Source organism: Heterocephalus glaber, unplaced genomic scaffold, assembly GCF_053883595.1.
Source record: "Heterocephalus glaber isolate CG9 unplaced genomic scaffold, H.glaber_assembly_v1.0 deba00001457, whole genome shotgun sequence".
NCBI lineage: Eukaryota > Metazoa > Chordata > Mammalia > Rodentia > Bathyergidae > Heterocephalus > Heterocephalus glaber.
The window spans coordinates 29,205,433-29,225,037 of record NW_028258305.1 but is presented as its reverse complement, the minus strand read 5'-3'; the positions used below and the strand labels follow the sequence as shown (position 1 = coordinate 29,225,037).

General features: G+C 39.9%; 2 protein-coding genes and 1 pseudogene across 12 annotated transcripts in view; 2 read left to right on the top strand and 1 right to left on the bottom strand.

Moving 5' to 3' along the window:
- Nucleotides 1-337, bottom strand: part of Map4k3 (mitogen-activated protein kinase kinase kinase kinase 3) — a 158,357-nt gene extending 158,020 nt beyond the window's left edge. For 5 of the 10 annotated variants that reach the window (XR_002392886.2, XM_013070189.3, XM_004839338.4 and 2 more), the window contains exon 1: nucleotides 173-337. Coding sequence is in view for 4 of the 10 variants with exons in the window: in XM_013070189.3 (XP_012925643.1) it covers nucleotides 173-268 (96 nt within the window). In the remaining 6 variants the exon portion in view is untranslated. The remainder of the gene's footprint in view (nucleotides 1-172) is intronic. The other 5 variants (XM_013070193.3, XM_087216103.1, XM_013070192.3 and 2 more) reach the window with 1 other exon arrangement.
- LOC101708837 (uncharacterized) overlaps nucleotides 267-19,605 on the top strand; it is a 148,562-nt gene continuing 129,223 nt past the window's right edge. Inside the window, exon 1 of the mRNA XM_087216106.1 lies at nucleotides 267-730. Within this exon, the coding sequence (XP_087072232.1) occupies nucleotides 267-730 (464 nt within the window). The remainder of the gene's footprint in view (nucleotides 731-19,605) is intronic.
- LOC147827011 (large ribosomal subunit protein eL21 pseudogene) overlaps nucleotides 737-19,605 on the top strand; it is a 32,814-nt pseudogene continuing 13,945 nt past the window's right edge. The window contains exons 1-4 of the transcript XR_015452997.1: nucleotides 737-1,393; nucleotides 10,305-10,497; nucleotides 16,213-16,277; nucleotides 17,180-17,256. The product of XR_015452997.1 is annotated as a large ribosomal subunit protein eL21 pseudogene (transcript). The remainder of the gene's footprint in view (nucleotides 1,394-10,304; nucleotides 10,498-16,212; nucleotides 16,278-17,179; nucleotides 17,257-19,605) is intronic.

The following is a 19,605-nucleotide window of genomic DNA, read 5'->3' as shown; positions in this document are numbered from 1 at the left end:
GTCAAAAATCGCGTCCAGAGCACGGCTCAGGTAAGGACCCGGAGGTCTCGGCATCAAAGCTTGGGCCCTTTGTTGGGTGCCAGGCAGCGCAGCCGGCGGCGGAGCGCGGACCCGGGGCGGGCCCCGGCGGGTCGGCACCCTGCGGCCCGGGACGCGCGGCCCCAGCCTTTACCTTGTAGACGTCGCCGTAGGTGCCGCTGCCGATGCGCTGAATCAGCTCGAAGTCCTCCTGCGGGTTCCGGCGGGACAGGTCGAAGCCGGGGTTCATGGCGGGCCCCGGGTACCTCCCGCCTCCCTCCCGGGCAGGGGAGGGGGGGGCGCTCTGGGGGCCACACGGAGAGTGGGCGCCGCGGCCGGCCCCCTATGCCCCCGGCGGTCACAAACGCCCGGCTCCACACTGCGGCCGCCGTTCCCCTCGCGCCGCGGCGGACAACGACGACGACGACGGCCGGCCTAACGTCCCCGCCCCCCCGCCGAGCCAGGTCACACCCACAAGGAGCGGAGAGCACCCGCTGCCCCTCGCTCTCGGGGAGACTCCAACATGGCTTCCGCCGCTCCTCCCCTCCCCTCCCCTCACTCCAGCTCCTCCGCCCTCCGCCTTTCCCGGCGCGCGCCCGACTGCGCAGGCGCGGCCCCGAGGTCGGGGCGGGGGGGGCTGCGCTCCCAGGCCGGCGCGCTCAGGTCTCCGCCCCCCGGCCGCCTGGTCGGACCCGCAGAGGAACGACTCCGGGTAGGGTTTGCTGCCCGGGGCCCGCGGCAGGCACAGGCGGGAAGAGGTTCCTAAGGACAGACTTGGGCGTGCGGGATATGGTCCGGGTCCTAAGTAGGAGTACAGTTTTGCAAGAAGACAATGTCCCAAACTTTTTTGTTAAGAATAAAATACAATAGAATGCCACAGCCTCTAGGGTTGAGGGGAGAGGGTCGCCCAGCACACGGTGAGGAAAGCACCGAGGAGAGAGAAGCGTGCTTGCTCTCATTCTCCACGCGCAGGCCCTTGCGGCTGGACGCAGAAGGCAGCAGGCCGGGAGGGCAGCCAGGGCGGCGTGTGGGGTGCGCAGAGCGTGGGACGCTGGGGAGTCGGACCGCGAGCTGAAAGCCGCCCCAGTCCGCGGGAGGGTGTGGGAGGCAGGCGGGGGGGGGGGCCGAGGTAGCGACCGCTCGCCCTCCGCGGAGAGCAGCGGCGGCGGCTCAGCCCGGGGCGTGACTTAGCGAGCTGTCGGGCCACTCGGCCCGGGAGCGATTGCGGAGGGTGAAACGTGGACACTTGACGACGCAGGAGCTCCCCAGGTGACAGCTTCCCCACCGAAAGCTCCTCCCCGCTGAAGACCCAGATTCCGGCGGGATATCCAAACTCTGGCCGGCTCCGAGTGTTAATTCTGGACCAAACAATCGTGTGGGTAATAGAGGGTTAATTTTCTGTTCTCGGAAAACCGCCCACTAGGCATTTCCGAAAGCTTTAATCAAGTAGGTGATGGCCGTTTCGGCAATGCCAGTTGGGATTTTGCTTTAGTAACGCTTTCCTAGTTCCCTCAGACACCACAGTAACTACTAATATTCCCTAAAGGCTGGTGGCTCCTAAGAAACTAGCCTCCTTACCTGTTAAGGTAAGGCTAAACAAAGCAATACTCAAGCAAACTACTTACAGTTAACTGCGGCTTATTTTCTCAATCCTTCTGCATACAGTAAAATTGCATGTTTACTGAATTCCCAAAGAAATTGTTTACTCCGAGTATCTATTAACTAAAAGATATTAGGAAACGGTCATCTCTTCAGTTACACAGTCTTCCAGTTGTCTAATTTTTTGTTTTTGGGTTATTTTTTATGTTACGGGGATTGAACTCGGAACTTTGTCCTTTCAAGGCAGGCGCCAGAACCACTGAGCTAAATCCCCGACCCCCAAATTGTCTACTTTTTAATTATTTTAAAGCATCCGGAATGTGAAAGTATCGCTTAAATTACTGCCACAGGAGTGTGTAACTTTGGATTTCATCCAGATAAATCTACCTTAAGGCTGTGGTATCTTTAAGAATTAAGCTCTTAACTCTAAATGTTATTCCATGCACTTAACGGGGAGCCCAGAGTGCAGGCCCACCTTCAGCTTGTCCCCCTTGGAGAAATGTTTGTCCTCTAGGCCAAACGTGTGGATAATTAGCCCACGATTCAGATAAGCTGGTTTCTCTGTCTTTTTAATGCCTAAAAGCCAAATTCTCAGGACTGAATACCTGTATAAGAAAGGTCTAATGGTTTCAGTGTTTTGTTTGCTGGGATTATCAACTGTGTAGATAACTTTGTATTTGCATCACTGAAAGACTTCTTTCAAAGGGAAAAGACATTTTGCTAGGACTGGAACAGTCTTTACAGTTTTGTTCCATTTTGGCTGAGCCAAGCTACTCCTTTTTGAAAAGGGACAGTTACTCATGTAAGGACCTGACTTTCCATTTGGATTATGCCATAAATAAAAGGGCTTTTGCAATTAACTGCTCACAAGGAATAGAATATTTTGTTCTTTGTGTTAGATACTTACAACCAAATGCAATGGATTCCCAGCCATTTTGGGGGGCGAGAGGGCTTGTTTGTTTTTTGTTTTGAGGTACTAAAAACTGAACCCAGAGCCTTTGCACTGAGCTACTTCCCCAGCTCTTGTTTTTTGTTTGTTTTGATTTTGGTGTTTCTTTTTTGGGGGATAGTTGTCTCCCTAAGTCACTAAATTGCCCAGGCTGGGCTCAAAATTGTGATCTTCCTGCCTCAGCCTCCCGGAGTGCTTGGGATTACAGGCACACATCCATGCCACCGTGCCTGCCCCCCACCCCCAACATTCTGTAGTTTGCTAGAAATAACACTAGTAATCATACTTTGAATCAGAAAAAAACTACCGTTTTCTATAATTAGAAGTTATCTAATCTTTCCTGCAGTATCTCTCCTGGATTTATTGCTCCTTGAATACCTTCAGTAAAAGGCAGCTTACTGTGTTAGGGATGTAGCTCAGTGGTAGGCCACTTGCCTAGCTTGTGGGGCCCTAAGTTTGATCCTGAGCACCACAAAAAAGGGAGGGAGGACTAACTGCTGTGCAAAGCAATCTACCCCTTTGTGAGATAGTGCTAAATAGTTGAGAGGAAGTAATATTATCTAACTAATACCACTAAGTGCTTACAAAATGCCAGGAACCAAACCAAGTGCTTTCCATGGACAGTATTATCTCATTTGATTCACACAACCGATGACCTCAGTCACTGGCATTTTAAGGGGGCACAGGCAGATTAAGCTACTTAAATTCACGCAGAAGGCTCTAATTTTGAATAGAGGCAGCACGACACCAAATGCCAGACCCTTAGCTACTACTCTATCCTCTGCTTATATACAATATAGTTTTAAAATTTTCTCTTGAGTTAAACCAAAATCTTCCTCCTTGAATATTTTTAAAATTTAAATAAGCCATGATCATTAGAGACTGGTGTTATAGAATATAGAAAAGCCACAGTGTCTTGCCTCACAAAACAATTTGGAAAGCACAGAGGAGGAGCAAGATTTAGGAATGGTGCTAAAACAGGCTTGAAGACTGTTGGAGTTCACCAGACAAATAGAGAGGTGGTGTACTCCTGGAGGGCTCCTCAGCCCCAACCCCTTAAATCAACCCCTTAAACCACCCTGGCAAGCATTACATTGTAGGGAACAAAAAGGCTAACATGGGCAGCAGCCCTGGATGGCCAGCATGTCCATACCATCCTTCTGTTAGCACACCTCTCATGGTTCCTGGCTTAGGGATTCCTTGATTTTCTGCACCAGCCTCCAGTTTCACCATCAGGACCTCTTGTCTGACAACCCATTGGGTCCACTTCTTTGGTTTATTGAGTTCAGCCCTCCCTATTTAACACAACTCCCATTCACCAGATGTGAATTTCCAATACACCAGAGGCTCCAGAAACTAACAAGGCTTAGCTCAAAAGAGACTACAACCTAGCCATCCAGGGAGGAGGATCAGACACAGATGGGTATGTAAAAGAATATGGCACGAACAACAGGTAATTGTGTGTACTAGATTGTAGGGATAGCAGGAGAGTCACAAGCCAAAAAATTCGATTTCTTTTTTTTTTAATTTTTAAATTTTTATTTCTTTCTCTTTAGCATTCTTGAAGTACAGTTAACAAAAACTGGATATATTAACAATGTACAATATGATGTTTTGTTATATGTATAATACATTGGGAAATTATTACCACAAGTCAGCTGGTTATATTTATTTTTCAAGTTCAAACATCTTTAAGTAATAAAAGGTTACACTTTTTAAAAAAATTTAGGAACTGGCTTGTGAAGAGCCTTGGAATCAGTTGTGTTGTCATATGCTACGGCAGCACAGCATCCGGAGGTTAACTAGCCTGGTCTAGCACTGCTCTGAACCCCGGTACCTGGGTTTAGATCTTGTCTCCGTCTTCTTCCTGAAGGACTTTAGGAAACTATTTGAAAGTAAGGCTGCTATGAGGAGTCAAAAAGAAAATTCACGTCATATGGCACCACAGTAAGCTCACAAAGTATTATTATTTTGACTGTACTTAAGAATTTTATATATTATATTATGTTTAAGAATATTAACCCTGGGCTGGGGATTTAGTTCAGTGGTCCTGCCGCCTCCTCCTCACAAGCACAAGGTCCTGAGTTCAATCCCTGGTACCAAAAAAAAAAAGAATGTTAACCCTGCTGCAGTGGAGGGTTAGGTGTTACCCCTTACCAAGATGCAAGAAGAATTTCTATTTTTCAGATCAGCTGAGACCTCCAAAGAGTTAAAGGGTGATAACCTTGAAAATGGGGATGGAAATGTAATTTACAACATATATCAAGGGCCCTGAAATTAAGGATAGGAGTGCTGAGGACAGAGAGAAAGGGAAGAACCCAGGAGATAATTGGAAGAGAGAATGGGCAGCCTTCTGGCTTAGACCATTGCAAGGATGCTATTAGCCTTTGCCAGAAGAGGAGAAGGAGAACTGTTGTTATCTGGGGGAGGGTTTTGGCACTGAAACAAAGTGACTGTGGTTTTTGTTGTGTTTTTTTTTGTGGTACTGAACCCAGGGCTTTTGTCCAAAGCTTCATGCCCAATGCTTTTTTATTTTGAGACAAGGTCTTACAAAGCCATTAAGTTGCTAAAAGCTGGGCTTGAATTTGGAATCCTTCTGCCTCAGCCTCCCACAGTGATAGGATTACAGGCGTGCAACACCATGCCCAGCAGTGGGTGTGTTTTGTACCTCATAAGTTTGTAATGCTCAACTGGAAATGTAAGTTTAGTGATAAATATGTGGACTTGAAATTTAGAAAGATCTCAGGGATAATTTTAGATCTAGGAGTCGTCATTCTGAAAAATATATTGAGTACCATGTGGCAAACACTCTGTAAGATTCTACTGATGCAACTGGGCATGGGGTTCAAGTTGAGAATGGGAACAAATTCTCTTTACAGAGACATAGGTACAGAGGGGCAAAGCCAGAAGGAGATATTACAAGTCCCTTGGGCCTAACTTGGCCCTCTTTTAAAACAATGTGTTTTTTGTTTTTTGTTTTTACTTTAAACCAATATTTTTCAAAATGGGTACTATACTTATTTACAGAGACTGAGTCCGTAGCTTAGTGGTAGAGCATTTGCTTAGCATGCATATGACCTGGATTCATATACCCAACTAGAAAACAAACAAAAATCTTGTATTTACAGGGAAGGCGGAGTTCTGCCTGAGAATAGGTAGAGCTGGGATTCCTCAGGTGTCAGTTCTCAACCTCCACTCTGATATTCTGAACAATTTGGTTCAGCTCTCAGATTTACATACTTCCTAATACAATGTTTCTCAATGCAGGTTGTATTAGCATGTTGGGTGGGACAGTTTTTCCTTGTGTGGGATGGTCCTTGTGCATTGTAAACCCCCTCCCCCCCAATAGGGCTCCCAGCCACACTTAACATCAACGACTGTTTTTGACATGCATGTTTCCAAACTTGTATGGGAAGGTTTAGAAGGGTTGGGAAGTGAGTGTCTGGATTGAAAATGTTTGCCTCTCATGCCCCTCAGAAGACACCAGGTACACCCATACCAACCCGTTTAGCAGAGTCTTTCTATCTCAAGAAGTATGTTCCCTGAGAGAACTTCTGATATGTAACATATTATCCTTCTTATTATATTTCTAATACTTAGCAGTTATCAATGTCTTCATAAATTCATAGTCAATATTCCACCTGCTCTGTGTCATATAGTTCCTTGGGTCATTTACAAGGGCATTGAATCTGGTCTTTGAAAGTTATAGAAAACTTCACAGTAGGGGGAAAAATCTCAGCTGAGACTCAAAAGGTGATTAGACTCAAAAGGTATGAAAGTGTAGTCCACACAGAGTATTATGGTTTGGATGGTTTTTATCCCCAGAGACTCATCTTCTGTAGTCATGGTTCTAGGAGAGGTAATGGAACTTAAGAGGTGGAGTCTATTGAGAGAACCTTAGGTCATTGAAAGTGCACCCAGAAAGGGATTGTGAGACCCCAGCTCCTTAGACTCTTTTTTGAGCTCTGTATGCTGGAGCTATGGTAGAGCTTGCCCAGCCTGTGCAAGGCCCTGGGCTTGATCCCCAGTATTTTAAAAAAAGGATATGGGGGCCAGGGATTTAGCTCAGTGGTTCTGCCGCCTGCCTTGCAAGCGAAAGGTCCCGAGTTCGATCCCCGATACCAAAAAAAAAAAAAAGGATATACAGGGACTGGGGATTTAGCTCAGTGGTTCTGCCACCTGCCTCTCAAGCCCAAGGACCTGAGTTCAATCTCTGGTACCCCCCCCCAAAAAAAGATATGACTCCTTTCTCCTGAACACACTCCCACTGTTTATTATCTTGTCCTTGCTACAGCCAGCACTATCTTGTTTGAATTTTTAAACTTTCATACTGTGAGCTAAATAAATGTTATTTTCTTTGTAAAGTTAGCCTGCCTCAAGTACAGTGTTTTGTTACAGTAATGAAAGAACTAGTATGAAGAAGGTAGGAAAGTTACATTAAAAACAAAAAAACCCCCAAAAGTAGTTCTGTTTGGGGTAGATAACAGATGAAACTGGATTAGTAAGCAGGAACAAGTCCATGAAGGGGCATGTAAATCATATAAAATAATTTGGATTTTTTTTTTAACAGAACCAAAGGGAATTAGTGATGAGTTTTCAGCACTGGAATAGCACGATCTTCTTTGTACCTCAGAGATATCCCAGTAGCTGCAGTATGTAGAATGAATGGGAGACAGGTGGGAAAACTGGAGCTATGATGGGAGACCATTTTAGGAAATCATGGCTGTAGTCCAGGTGAGAGAAAATAGTGGCCTGAATGAACACACAGAATGTCAATATATGGTGATAGTGGTATTTGAAATTGTGAATGAAGAAGAATTTACACAAGGAAAATGTATAGACTGGCAAGAAAATTCTCTTAGAGCACCCCAACATTTAGGGTGTGGATAAAGGAAAAGAATCCAGAGAAGAAATCTAGGCAGATGGAAGCCAGTGAGATATGTAGGACTGGCATGATAGGAGTACACATCTCAGGAGTCCTTTCAGGGACTCACCTGCTGTGAGAACTGTGATTGGCTAACCACCTCCGGCCACTATGCCTTGGGGATGCATTGCAGCATTCACACAGGTCTCCCTGCTCCTAGCTAGTGATGAACCTAGCCATTCTTGCCCCATGCAGTTTCCTTGGAACTCCCCAGAGAGTAGCCAACCAGAACCTTTCTCAGAGATGCTCTGCAGATGAGCTCTTCCTGCCCTCTACCTTGCTCCCTTCAGAGGTATTGATAGGCATCGCAGTCTTTGACTCTTCCCTCCTAGTCCTGCTTCCTCTCCTTTTTATCTTGACCAGGTGATTCCACAAGTACGTTATCTTGCACTGCTAATGCAATCTTACCATCTCTTGAACTGGTACAAATGGCATCAATAAAGCAAAGGAGGAAAGTTTAAGAAGATAATGGATCAAGAGTGTTAAATGCCAAAGAGAGACTGAGAAAGAAACCTATTAGTAGATTTGTCTTTGAGGAGGTCAGAATTGACTTTATTATGAAGTTCATATTCCCTCTTCTGCTCTTAATTACATTTTCCCAAGTTCCTTCAACTTTTATCACATACCACGATCTCTATACATCTCATCTGGACATCCTTACTTGGAGACATTTAAATTGTCAATATCTCTCTAAACTCTGGAACTAAGAATTAAGGTCAGTGTTCCAAATTCAGTCTGGTCAATGTTGACTATGTCGGGATTATATGAACCAGTTGTTATCTGAGCACTATATTGTAGTCTAAACTTTGATTTATAATCAACCACAGCCAACTCAGGCCCACTGTAGCACCCAATTCCAGGAAATGCCATTCAGACAATAGTCTGTAATAATGTAATCTTCAACTCCAGCCCAGCCCATACATCTTGACCAAGAAACAGCTCCAAAAAAATGTATTTTGTCTCCTTAGAATCACATCATCACAGGTGTTCTTGAACCCACACTGACATAAAGGGTGAAGACAGGAAGCGTCTCATATATCCTACAGTAAAGTTCTTGCCCTGCCCACAGTTTATCAGACCACATATCACCAGGTGTAATACTACAAACAATAAAACTGAGCTCAAAGTAACTTTACCCATAGTTTTGCTTCTAGGGAGATCTTGATAAGACAAATTATCTAGAAAAGAACCTCTGATCTTGGGAAGCCAGGATTGCAGAGGGGTGCTCTTGGGCCTACATGGTAGGTAACTGATAGTATATTTGAGGCAGCCAATCCTTGAAGCTCCAGGCTGTGTGAAAAATAGTGCAATATGGAAGAACTGTAAAAAAGTGTAGACTGATTACAGACTGGGTAAGAGACATTGAGAGATGCCTGAGGCAGTTTTTTTGATAAAACTTGATTATTCATCGGTTATGATAGAGTATAGGATTTTTGCTGGCCTTTTCCTTAGAAGCTTTATCATATGCTGCTATTAATCTCTTAAGAGAACCCCTCCCCGCCATGGAAAAGCCCATCTGGGTCAAGGCATGGCTCTTGGTATTAGAACCAGAACTTCATCCTGGGATCTAATCTTCTGGTTTCTTAAAGATACTTTTGTATTAAATTAGAACCCATCTGGTAGTATGAGCTTTCCAGCTAAGCATCCGATACCATCAGAAGAGTTTTAACGTGTGTTGCTGAAATAATTGATCTCATAGTGAAAGAAAAGAAAGGAAACACCTGAAAATTGCCCCACCACATTGAATTTTATCTACAAATGGATATAAATGCTTTGTATTTGATTTACAAGTTCCCATATGGAATTTCTGAACACCCCCACACACCCTTAAGACAGGATCTTGCTATGTAGTTCAAGATGGCCCTGAACTCACTAGCCCAGTCTGGCCTCATACTTGTAGCAGTCTTCATGCCTCAGCCTATGGGCAGTTGGTGTCTGTCTCAATGTATGAAAACTTGAACTTGTGATATCTAAAGTATAATGCTGTAACATTGCTCATACCAGTATTTACGGCCCCTGTATCTTCTCACCTAAGTAGAGTATTCTTTTATTGCACATAAACTCAAAGCAACGTGTGCAGATCTTAGAGCACTCTGTGTTTTCTGCTGCATGGTGTGAGCCTCTTAATTACCCTCTGGCCCACTTCTCTTCCTCTTTTGATAACACCATAGCTCATCAATGAAGATGCTTCTTAAAATGTCAACAATGAAGCTGGGCATGATGGCTCACACCTGTAATCCCAGCACTCAGGAGGCTGAGGCAGGAGGATCACCTCGAGTTTGAGGCCAGCCTGGGCTACATAATGAGTTTGAAGCCAGCCTTCAAACAGAGCTAGACCCTGTTTCCAAAAAAAAAAAAAAAAAAATCCAACAGTGCATTTTTCAGTGGATCACCAAACTTAAATCATATTGGAGAAGTGGGTGTTTTGAATAATGTTCTGGAAATTGCTGGGGCAATATTTTCAATATATGCCTGAATTATTTAAAGTGCCACCTTGATATAATTGAACAAAGTGCTTGATTCGACTGGGTAGGGGAAAATGCCAACAGTGGAAGTATGGAAGTTTCGAGGGGCATAAATGGTGTGGGAATAAATGCGAGTTCATATTTAGCCATGTTGAGTTTGAGATGAGAGGACATCCAAGGATTATGACAGATTTGACACAAAATACAAGAGGATAAATTTGAGTTATTGAAATAAAAATAATACTTGAAATCATGGTCTCTGAGTGAGGCCTGAAGATGTAGAGCAATGGTGAGCAAACTTTTTTTTCCTTTTGCTTTAATACTGTGTAATACTTCTTTTAAAATACAGTTTCTTCTGAGGTAGATAGACCATGACTGCAGAGCATCATCAGACAGGAGATAAATACGTGCATGTACAACACACAGCAAAATGAGGTAGAAATGGTTACAGCTGGAGGAGGATCCCAACCCCAATCTGGGTAGAGGAAGCAGAGGGCCAGCTTGCCTTCCCCAACACCAAGCCCCTGGATTCTTTGGTATTGGTGAGCAAACTTTTATTCTTTAAACAAAGGCCAACTTAAAGGAATACAGAAAGGCCTTATTTCTTAAGTATTCAAAGTGAAAATAGTGAAGTCTTGGGTTCAGTCCTCCCACACACCCAAAAAAGAAAAAAAAAAATTACACAAAGTGAAAATGTCATTGCATTTCATGACAGAAACATATGCTATAGAATGATTTATTAAGGTATGGATATTTATTCTTCCCTCAATCCCTATGAATATTTTCCAGATTTCTTGACTATATGTGTGACATAGAATTTAAGAAATGGATGGTAGACATCTGAGCAAATAAATGAGCCAGTAAAGGAATAGGTCAGCCTTTAAAATGTTGGAAAAAAGAATGTGTGTGTGTGGGGGGACCGAAACCATAGCCATGTACTAGAGAAAGAAATTGTGAGTTTATGCCTGAGGAATAGAAAGAAGTAGAATGAAACTTAAGTGTGGCCCTATACCATGATATCCTCTCTGATGTCCTTTGAGAGCTGCAAATAAAGTTTAGAATACCTTTTTTCAACCACTGTGTTTTTTTATACAAGACCCTGAACAGAGGTTGAGGTATATTGGACTTCAGAATATATTAAGGTTACAAGAAGAATGCCAATGAGAAACCTGACAGTGCTTTTAACCCACTAAAATGTATCTGGTCATAACCAAGAAGTCACACGCAGCTGTGGTGGTGCATGCCTGTAATCCCAGAACTCTGAGAGGCTGAGGCAAAAGAATTGAAAGATTAACCCAGCCTGGGAAATGCAGTGACATAACAAGACTCTGTCTCAAAATGAAAAAAACATAAAAAGGGGGAGCTGGGGATGTAGCTCAGTGTGAAAGCCCTGGGTTCAAACCCTAGTGTTTAAAATTAAATATATTTAATTTAAAATTAAAAAATTTTAAAAATAGGAAAGAAATCACAACACAATAAGCTTTCTTTAGAATGACTCCTTGAATTATTTTCTCTTATAATTTACATATAGGGAAACTGAAACTTAGAGAACTGAAAGCCAAAGGCACATCAGCCTTTATAATTAGTCCTAGTTAATTTAACATCTATTAAACCTTGATTATGGAGTTCCAGTGTGTACTACATATTGGAGATGCAGAAATAAAGTATGCACCTAGTCCTCAACCACTAAGCCATTCCTTCTTTGCGGTTTCCCATTTCTTTCCGGAGATTTGATATTCCCTTTGAGCTTGGGTAGGTCTGGTTCATGGTAAGACCTAAACTGAAGGTCACCTACACATACAGCCAGTTCAAAGTAAATATTGACTCCATGTTGGTAGTTCTAAGCTGATGCAAAGTTCTAATCAGAATTGCAAAGGTAAGGAAGATATGAGAATTCTTATACACTCCTGGGAGGCCTACAAATTGGCGCAACTGCCTTGTAAGTCAATCTAATGAGATCTATTAAAAGTTAAAGATGCCCTTATCTTCCAGTCTAATAATTTGACCTCTTCATGTATTCCCTCCCAAAACTCCCTTAAATATAGAAGGAGACATGTAAATGCGTGTCCATTGAAACATTGTCTAGAACAGGAAAATAATCCAAAATAACCTACATTTCCATCAATCTGAAAATTGTTAAGTAAATCGTGTAATCACAAAATGGAATGCTATGTATTGGTTAAAATAAATGAGCAAGACAGCATGCATGAGGCCCTGAGTTTGATCCCCAGTACTACAAATAAGTAAATAAGTGAACTAGAACTGAAACTAGAACATATATAAATCTTTAAAAATACTGAGTGAATACTGAGTGAAAAAGTGAAGATACATGAAACATGTTGCCATTTACAGTAAATTTAAACACATGAAAGAGTACTACGTATGTCCATGTGTGATAAACATTTTAAATATTCATACAAGTTTGAGGCCAGACTGGGCTACATAGTGAGTTCAGGGCCAACCTGAACTACATAGCAAGACCCTGTCTTAAGGGAGTGTGGGGGTTTTCAGAAATTCCATAGTAAACTTCCTATTAAGATTAGTATTTCGCTGAGGACAAAAGATAATGACAGAGCTCACAAAAGCAAAGCCAAATCAGTATTCTGGGAAAAAAAAAGAAAAATTAACCTAAAGCAAATATGACAAATTAATATTTGACAAAGCTGTATGGAGAGAACAGAAGAGTTTGTTATTCTCTGCTCTGTATGCTTGAAGTATTTAAAGGTACATATGGGCCCTAAACTCTAGAATTCTAGGTTTTTAAAGATTTTTTTCTTTCTGTAGAATTTTCTCCACCCTTCTTCTTTATTGAAATTCCAGGTGTTTTTTGATAACTAGCTGAAATCTCACTACTCATTGAGAGTTTTCATGATGAATTTGTCCACCTACACTCTGTTCTCCCTTTTCTAAACAACTATAGGTCTATAAATTCTCTTATAAAGTATGGTTGCATGAGAATTCTTTTATGTTGTTTGATATACATTGTTCTGTGTAGCAATCAGGCAAGAGGTAGAAATAAAAGGGATATGTATAGGGAAGGAAGAAGTCAAAGTATCATTATTTGAAGATGATATGATCTATACTTTCAAGACCTCAAAAATTCCACTAAAAGATTCATAGAATTAATAACTAAATTCATCAATGTAGCAGGATACAAAATCACAAAAATCAATAGTAGTTTTGTACACTAATAATAAATTCACTGAAAAAGAAGTTAGGCAAACAATACCATTCACAGTAGCATCAAGAAAAATTATATACTTAGAAATTAACCTAAGGAAGTGAAAAACCTCTACTACAAAAATTACATCATTCTGAAAAAGCAGATTAAAGAGGACATCAGGAAATGGAAAGATATCACATGTTCCCTAATAGAACCAATATAGTCAAAATGGCTATATTTCTCTCTTAGTTACTTGCCTCTCATTGCTGAGACAAAATACCTGACACCAAAAGTTAAAGGGGGAAAGGTTTATTTAGCTCATAGTTCATAGAGGTTTCAGTCCATCATTGGCTGGCTCCAAGGCAGGGTGGCATGGCTGATAGGCATCGCAGAGGAGAAACAGTTCATGGTAGGCAGGAGGTAGCAAATCAAACAAGAGAGGTGACAAGCCTCTTTCTTTCTGTCCTTACATTGTATCCAGGCTACTGGGATTAATAATCACCCACCCTTAATCCTAACACCCTTAATGCTAGCATTTTCATTGCACCATGAATCAATCACACACTTTAGATTCAGCCACCTCTGAAAAAGTCCCACCTATGTCTGCTTGAGGCTTCGAGAAGATATCTATACACAAGCCATAACAACTTCTAAAACTGATATATAGATTTAACTCAATCCCAATCAAAATTCCAACAGCATTCCTCACAGATATAGAGAAAACAATCCAAAACTTCATATGGAGCCAGAAGAGACCCAGAATAGCAAAAGCAGTTCTGGGTAATAATAGCAAAGCAGGCGGCATCATAATCCCAAACTTGAAGTTATATTTTTAATCAGCTATACTGATAAAAACAGCATGGTACTGGCACAAAAACAGACATGTGGATCAATGGAACAGAATAAAGGAGAAATAACCCCAGACACATTCAACTATTTGATCTTTGACAAAGGGGCCCAAAACATACACTGTAGGAATGATAATCTCTTTAATAAATGGGGCTGGGAAAATTGGACATCCACATTGAGAAGATTGAGTCTAGACCCACATATCTCACCAAGTAATAAAAGTAGATAAAAGATCTAAATGTTAAACACAAGCTGCTGGAAGATAAAATAGGTAAAACTCTTGAAGGCATAGGTGTAGTCAAGGACTTTCTGAACACAAAGTCCAGTGGCACAAGAAATAATACTGAGAATCAACAAATGGGATCATATCAAATTAAAAAGCTGCACATGCACTTGAAACAACCAACAGAGTAAGAGACAACCTACAGAATTAGAAAAAATTTTTTGCCAGCTATTCCTCAGACAGAGGGCTAATATCTAGACTATAAAAAGAACTCAAAAAAATTAGACCTCCCAAAATAAAAGATCCAATCAAGAGAGCTGGGCATGGTGACGGTGCATGCCTGTAATCCCAGCACTTGGGAGGCTAAGGCAAGAGGATCACCACAAGTTCGAGGCCAACCTAGACTACATAGTGAGTTCAAGGCCAGCCTGGACTACATAGTGAGACCCTGTCTCAAAAAAAAAAAAAAATCCAGTCAAAAAATGAGCAACTGCAATGAATACACACTTCTCAGAAGAAGTACAGATAAAATACCTGAAAAAATGTTCAACATTGCTAGCTATTAGAAAAATGCAAATCAAAACAACATTGAAATACTGTCTTTCTCCAGAAAGAATGGCTATCATCAAGAAATCAAATAATAACAAATGCTGGTGAGACTGCAGAGAAAAAAGAATCCTTCTGCATTGTTGATGGGAATGTAAACTAATACAGCCACTGTGGAAATTCCTCAAAAAACTAAAAACAATAGGAAATAGGGAGACATTCTAATAATCCCCCAAATTATATATTCCATTGCTTCAAAAATATTTTAATATAATATTTAAAAAATAAATATAAAAATAAAAATATTTTAATATATATGCTAATTTGTTTCAGTTATACCACTAGGTCCTCTTAGTTCATTGAAAAGAAAGTTTTGTGCTATTATCTATTTTTTTTATAAGAATTTTTTTGTCTATAACTTGTACATTTTGACCTTTTTTTTAAGATTATGGTACACAGTGCATTAACTAATGTTTTTCTTTAATTAACTTGTTATGAAATTTTGCTTAATTTTTTTCATAGAAGACTTTTAAAAATATTTTTTATTAATATCTACTTTTATTACACTGAAATAATGTTTATTTAAAAAAACCTAAAAACAAATTCCATCAGACCTAGCTATTCCCCTTCTAAGAACCTTCCCAATGGAGTTAAAGTCATCATATTAGTGATAAATTCATACCCATATTCATAGCACAATTTATAATAGCTAAATATTGGAAACAGCCTATATGGCTATTAGATGAATGGGTAAAGAAAATGTGCTATTTAGACACTACTCTGCCAGGAAGAAGGGTAAACTTGAGGCATCTGTAGGTAAATGGATGCACCTTGAGACCATAATGTTAAATGAAACAAATCAGACACACAAGTTTTAGTATCACATGGTTTCCCTTATATGAGAAACCCAAAATCTCAATGAAAAGAAAATAAAGGATAGATAATAAGAAGGAAGGAGGTCTTTTCCAAATGGGAACTAGAAATGAAGAGGGGAGAGGAGGAAGGGAAAAAGGATTTAAAAAAGAGAATCAAAGAAAAATGGATTTTCTTTTTCAAATGGGGAGAGGGTTAAGAGTTGGAGGAAGCACAGGGGGATGGGAGAGAAAGAGGACAAAAAAAATTAAGATCTGTACATGTACAAACTCCCCATGATGTAATCATTATATGTACTGATTATATACTGTAAACATATACTAATAAAAACATTAATAAAATGAAGAAAAAATGTATATTGTTCTGTGTTGGCATTTGACTTTAATGCACACAAACTTTGTTTCTCCCACTACATTATACAAGTCTGAAGAGGAGAGGCAATGCCTTAAACTTCTTTAATTCTTTCTCAATGCCCAGCAGAACCTACTGAAATACTAAGAAAAATGATATATTAAGCAATAATTATAACCTTTCCTACAAAACCTCTATGTAGAAAGTTGAAAAATACTGGTTTGAGCTACATTTGCTTTTATTTTCCCAAAGAGAGAACACTAATGAGCTGTGAAATGACCAAGAATCTGGCAGCAGAAGGGGAAAAAAAGTAACAGGTTTGTATATTACACTTTCTAGATAATCAGCTCTTGAATGAGTAAGTGTGGAAGATGTCTTATGGGGAAAACCAGATTTTAAAAACTCATTTTATGACTATGGAATTGCTGTGTTGATCACTAACAGATTTATTTTGTGATCTGTGTGTATGTGTATATGTGTGAGTGTGTGTGTGAGTGTATGTGTGTCAGTGTGTGTTACTAGGGATACAACCCAAGCATAGTAGGCAAGCCCCTCTCCCTGTTTTTTGATGACTCAGACCCAAATTTATTAATTATCTTAGAAAAACAAAGTTTTCTTATGTTATGCTATATAACCACATGAAATCACGTTATTGTTGTTCAGCCTTCTCTCCAGTATTTATTGGACTAGACATGGGAATGGTGGTCTAAAGAAACTAAAAAATAAAACTTGTTCCTTCTGTAGCATTAATAAGGGGTCTTGAAGAAAAAAATTACTTTGAGTTTATTTTTTATTAGTATATTTTATAAAAAGTACTTGGTACTTGAAGGACCAACTTGAATTAAGCTTTGCCTGAAAGTGAAAGGTTAGTCTCTATTAGTCCAAATGAAAGCTAAAGAGCACAGGAAATCGTAAGAGGTCTGCACTACATTGTCTCTCATTGGAATTGAAAGTAAAGTATCAAAGAAGATAAACTTAGGAATTCATGCAGTTACTTTTTGTTGCTGTTGTTCTTTTTTTTTAGCAAAACAAGTGGTTTTTATGGTCTAGGTCAAAATTAACCACCATTTAGTCGCTGGATATTTTCCCAATGGACCTCTGTGATGTTTTATTAGAATCACCTCGTGGTTCTTTGATTTATGTGCTACAACACCCAAAATATAATTGCTACAGTAACCCTTTCACATCTGTATCCATAATTGTACTTTTTACTTTTCAGTGTACCTTGAGGAACTATCTCTGAAAGTTACCACCCACTTCTATCTCTGTGTTGTGTCCTGGCAAAGTCAACAAGAGGTATGAAAATAACTTGCAATTTGGTAATATAATGTGTATTTCTGCATGTTCACTTGACTTGTAAGGGTTAATGTTGAAGCAAAACAATAAAGCAAAGGACCGGAGTATCCCTATAGTCATGACAAGCCTTACTCATTGATCATTGCAACTTTCTTTTCCCAAAGAGGAGTAAGAAAAATGATATTTAAATATATATAATATAATAATATTTAAATATATTGAATATATTAGGTTCTTGATGTTCCCATAACTTAGAATTATTTTCCCACAAGAATAGTATAATTAATTATGGTTACAGTCCAAGGTAAGGCCACAAAACCTATTATAATTACATTAGTAGGTGTGGCAGGATAAGTTGATTGAGAAAACATGTTTTGTTTTCTTGTCTATTGGCTCATCATGGAAGAACAAGAAATATTTTTCTCCTCTCCTTTCTAGGGAGAGGATTAACATACAGTGATTTTTCTAACTCCTAGGCCATGGAGGCAGAAGATTCCATTACCTGGAATGGGATAGGCTCTGTGAAAAGGGGAATAGAAAATTGGACTTTAGAATGGAAAAGTGGATCTTTTGAGCTCAGAGGGAGGAGAGAAGCAGACAAGAGCTATTTATACAAAATGTGAGGACCTATGCCAATTTCTAATAGTCCTGAATGGTATAGACTACTGAGGAGGGTGCCGGCAAGGCTATCTTGTCTCAGAAGTAGTAATAACATGAATTTATATGAGGCTGTAATAAGCCAAGAGTGCATGTTGTAAAGACTAGGATTACTATTAAGAGGATAGTGAAAAAAATATGACTAATATAAAATATAAATAGTAAAAGAAAAAAACATGAATAAACTCAAGCCAAGGGAAGGCAAGAAAGGAGATTTTTAAAAGGAGCAGGTAACAAGTAGGACAAATAGAAAAAAAATTGTAAGATGGTAGCTGGGAACCTAAATATATTATTAATTACCTTTTTAAAAATGGCATAATGCTGGGCATGGTGGCACATGCCTGTAATCCCAGCACTTCGGAGGCTGAGGCAGGAGGATTGCCACAAGTTCAAGGCCAGTCTGAGCTGCATAGTGAGTTCAAGCCTAGGCTGAACTCCATAATGAGACCCTGTCTCACAAAAACAAAAAACAAAAAACCCAAAAACATAATATTCCATTAAAAGACATGGATTAACATGCTAGCTTTAAAAATTGCATTTGCTTTTTACAGAAGATAACAAGAGGTATACTGTTAACATAGTTACACAGAATGGTCAAGATTAAAAGAATAGAAAAAGATACCCCCCCAAAAAAAACAGAATAGAAAAAGAAGCTGGACATCATAATGCATGCCTGTAATCTCAGTACTCTCGGAGGCTGAGGAAGGAGGATCACAAATTGAGCCCAACCTAGACAAGTTAGTGAGACTGTCTCAAAAAAAACGAAAAAAGAAATGGCTGGAGATAGAGCAAAGTGTGAAGGTCCTGGGTTTAATCACCAGTACAAAAAAAAATTGGATAAAAACATGTTTACATGCAAACACTAACCCCACTCCCCAAAAGTTGATATAACCATAAAATAAAATACAAAATAGAGGTCTGAGGTTTTAGCTCAGTTGCACTGAGCCTGTCTTGCAAGCACAAGGTCCTGATTTCAACCCCCAGTACAAAAAAACCCCCCAAAAACCAAAAAAAAAACCCGAAGTAGACTTTAAGGAAAGAAGGATTATTAAAAATAAAGTTAAATGTTTCATAATAAAAATATCAACCCATCAAGAACATATGACCATCCTATTTCTATTAATAATTAGCCATACACTTCAAACTAAAGCAAAAAGTTGACAAAACTTCAAGGAGAGAGACAAATCTACAGTAACAGTAGGAGTGTTTGACACATTTCTCAACAACCAACACAAAAAGTAGACAAAAGTCAGTAAGAAAACACATTTAAACACCATGACTAATAAAATTAACAAAATTGAGATATGTGGAATATTTCACCCCAAATCTACACTTCATATGAATAGGAAGCATTTATTGAATGTGACAGTAAGTTGGGCTATAAAGCTCACCTCAACATTTCAAAATAGTAAAATGATTTGAGCAGAGAGGAATTAAGCTAATAATGATTTTTCCAAAAAAAAAGTAAAATTCTTAAGTACATAGAAATTAAGTAGTATAATAATGCTCTGCACTGGCCTACATACCCAGACCTTTATTTTTCGTGTTAGGGTTTTGCTAAATTGCTGTTACCCAGGCTGGGCTAGAACTTGTGATCCTCCTGCCTCAGCCTCCCTGAGTTAAGTAATATTTTTCTGAAGAATCCATGGGGTAAGAAAAAATGGCAGAGTAGAGACTAGCAGCAAATTACAG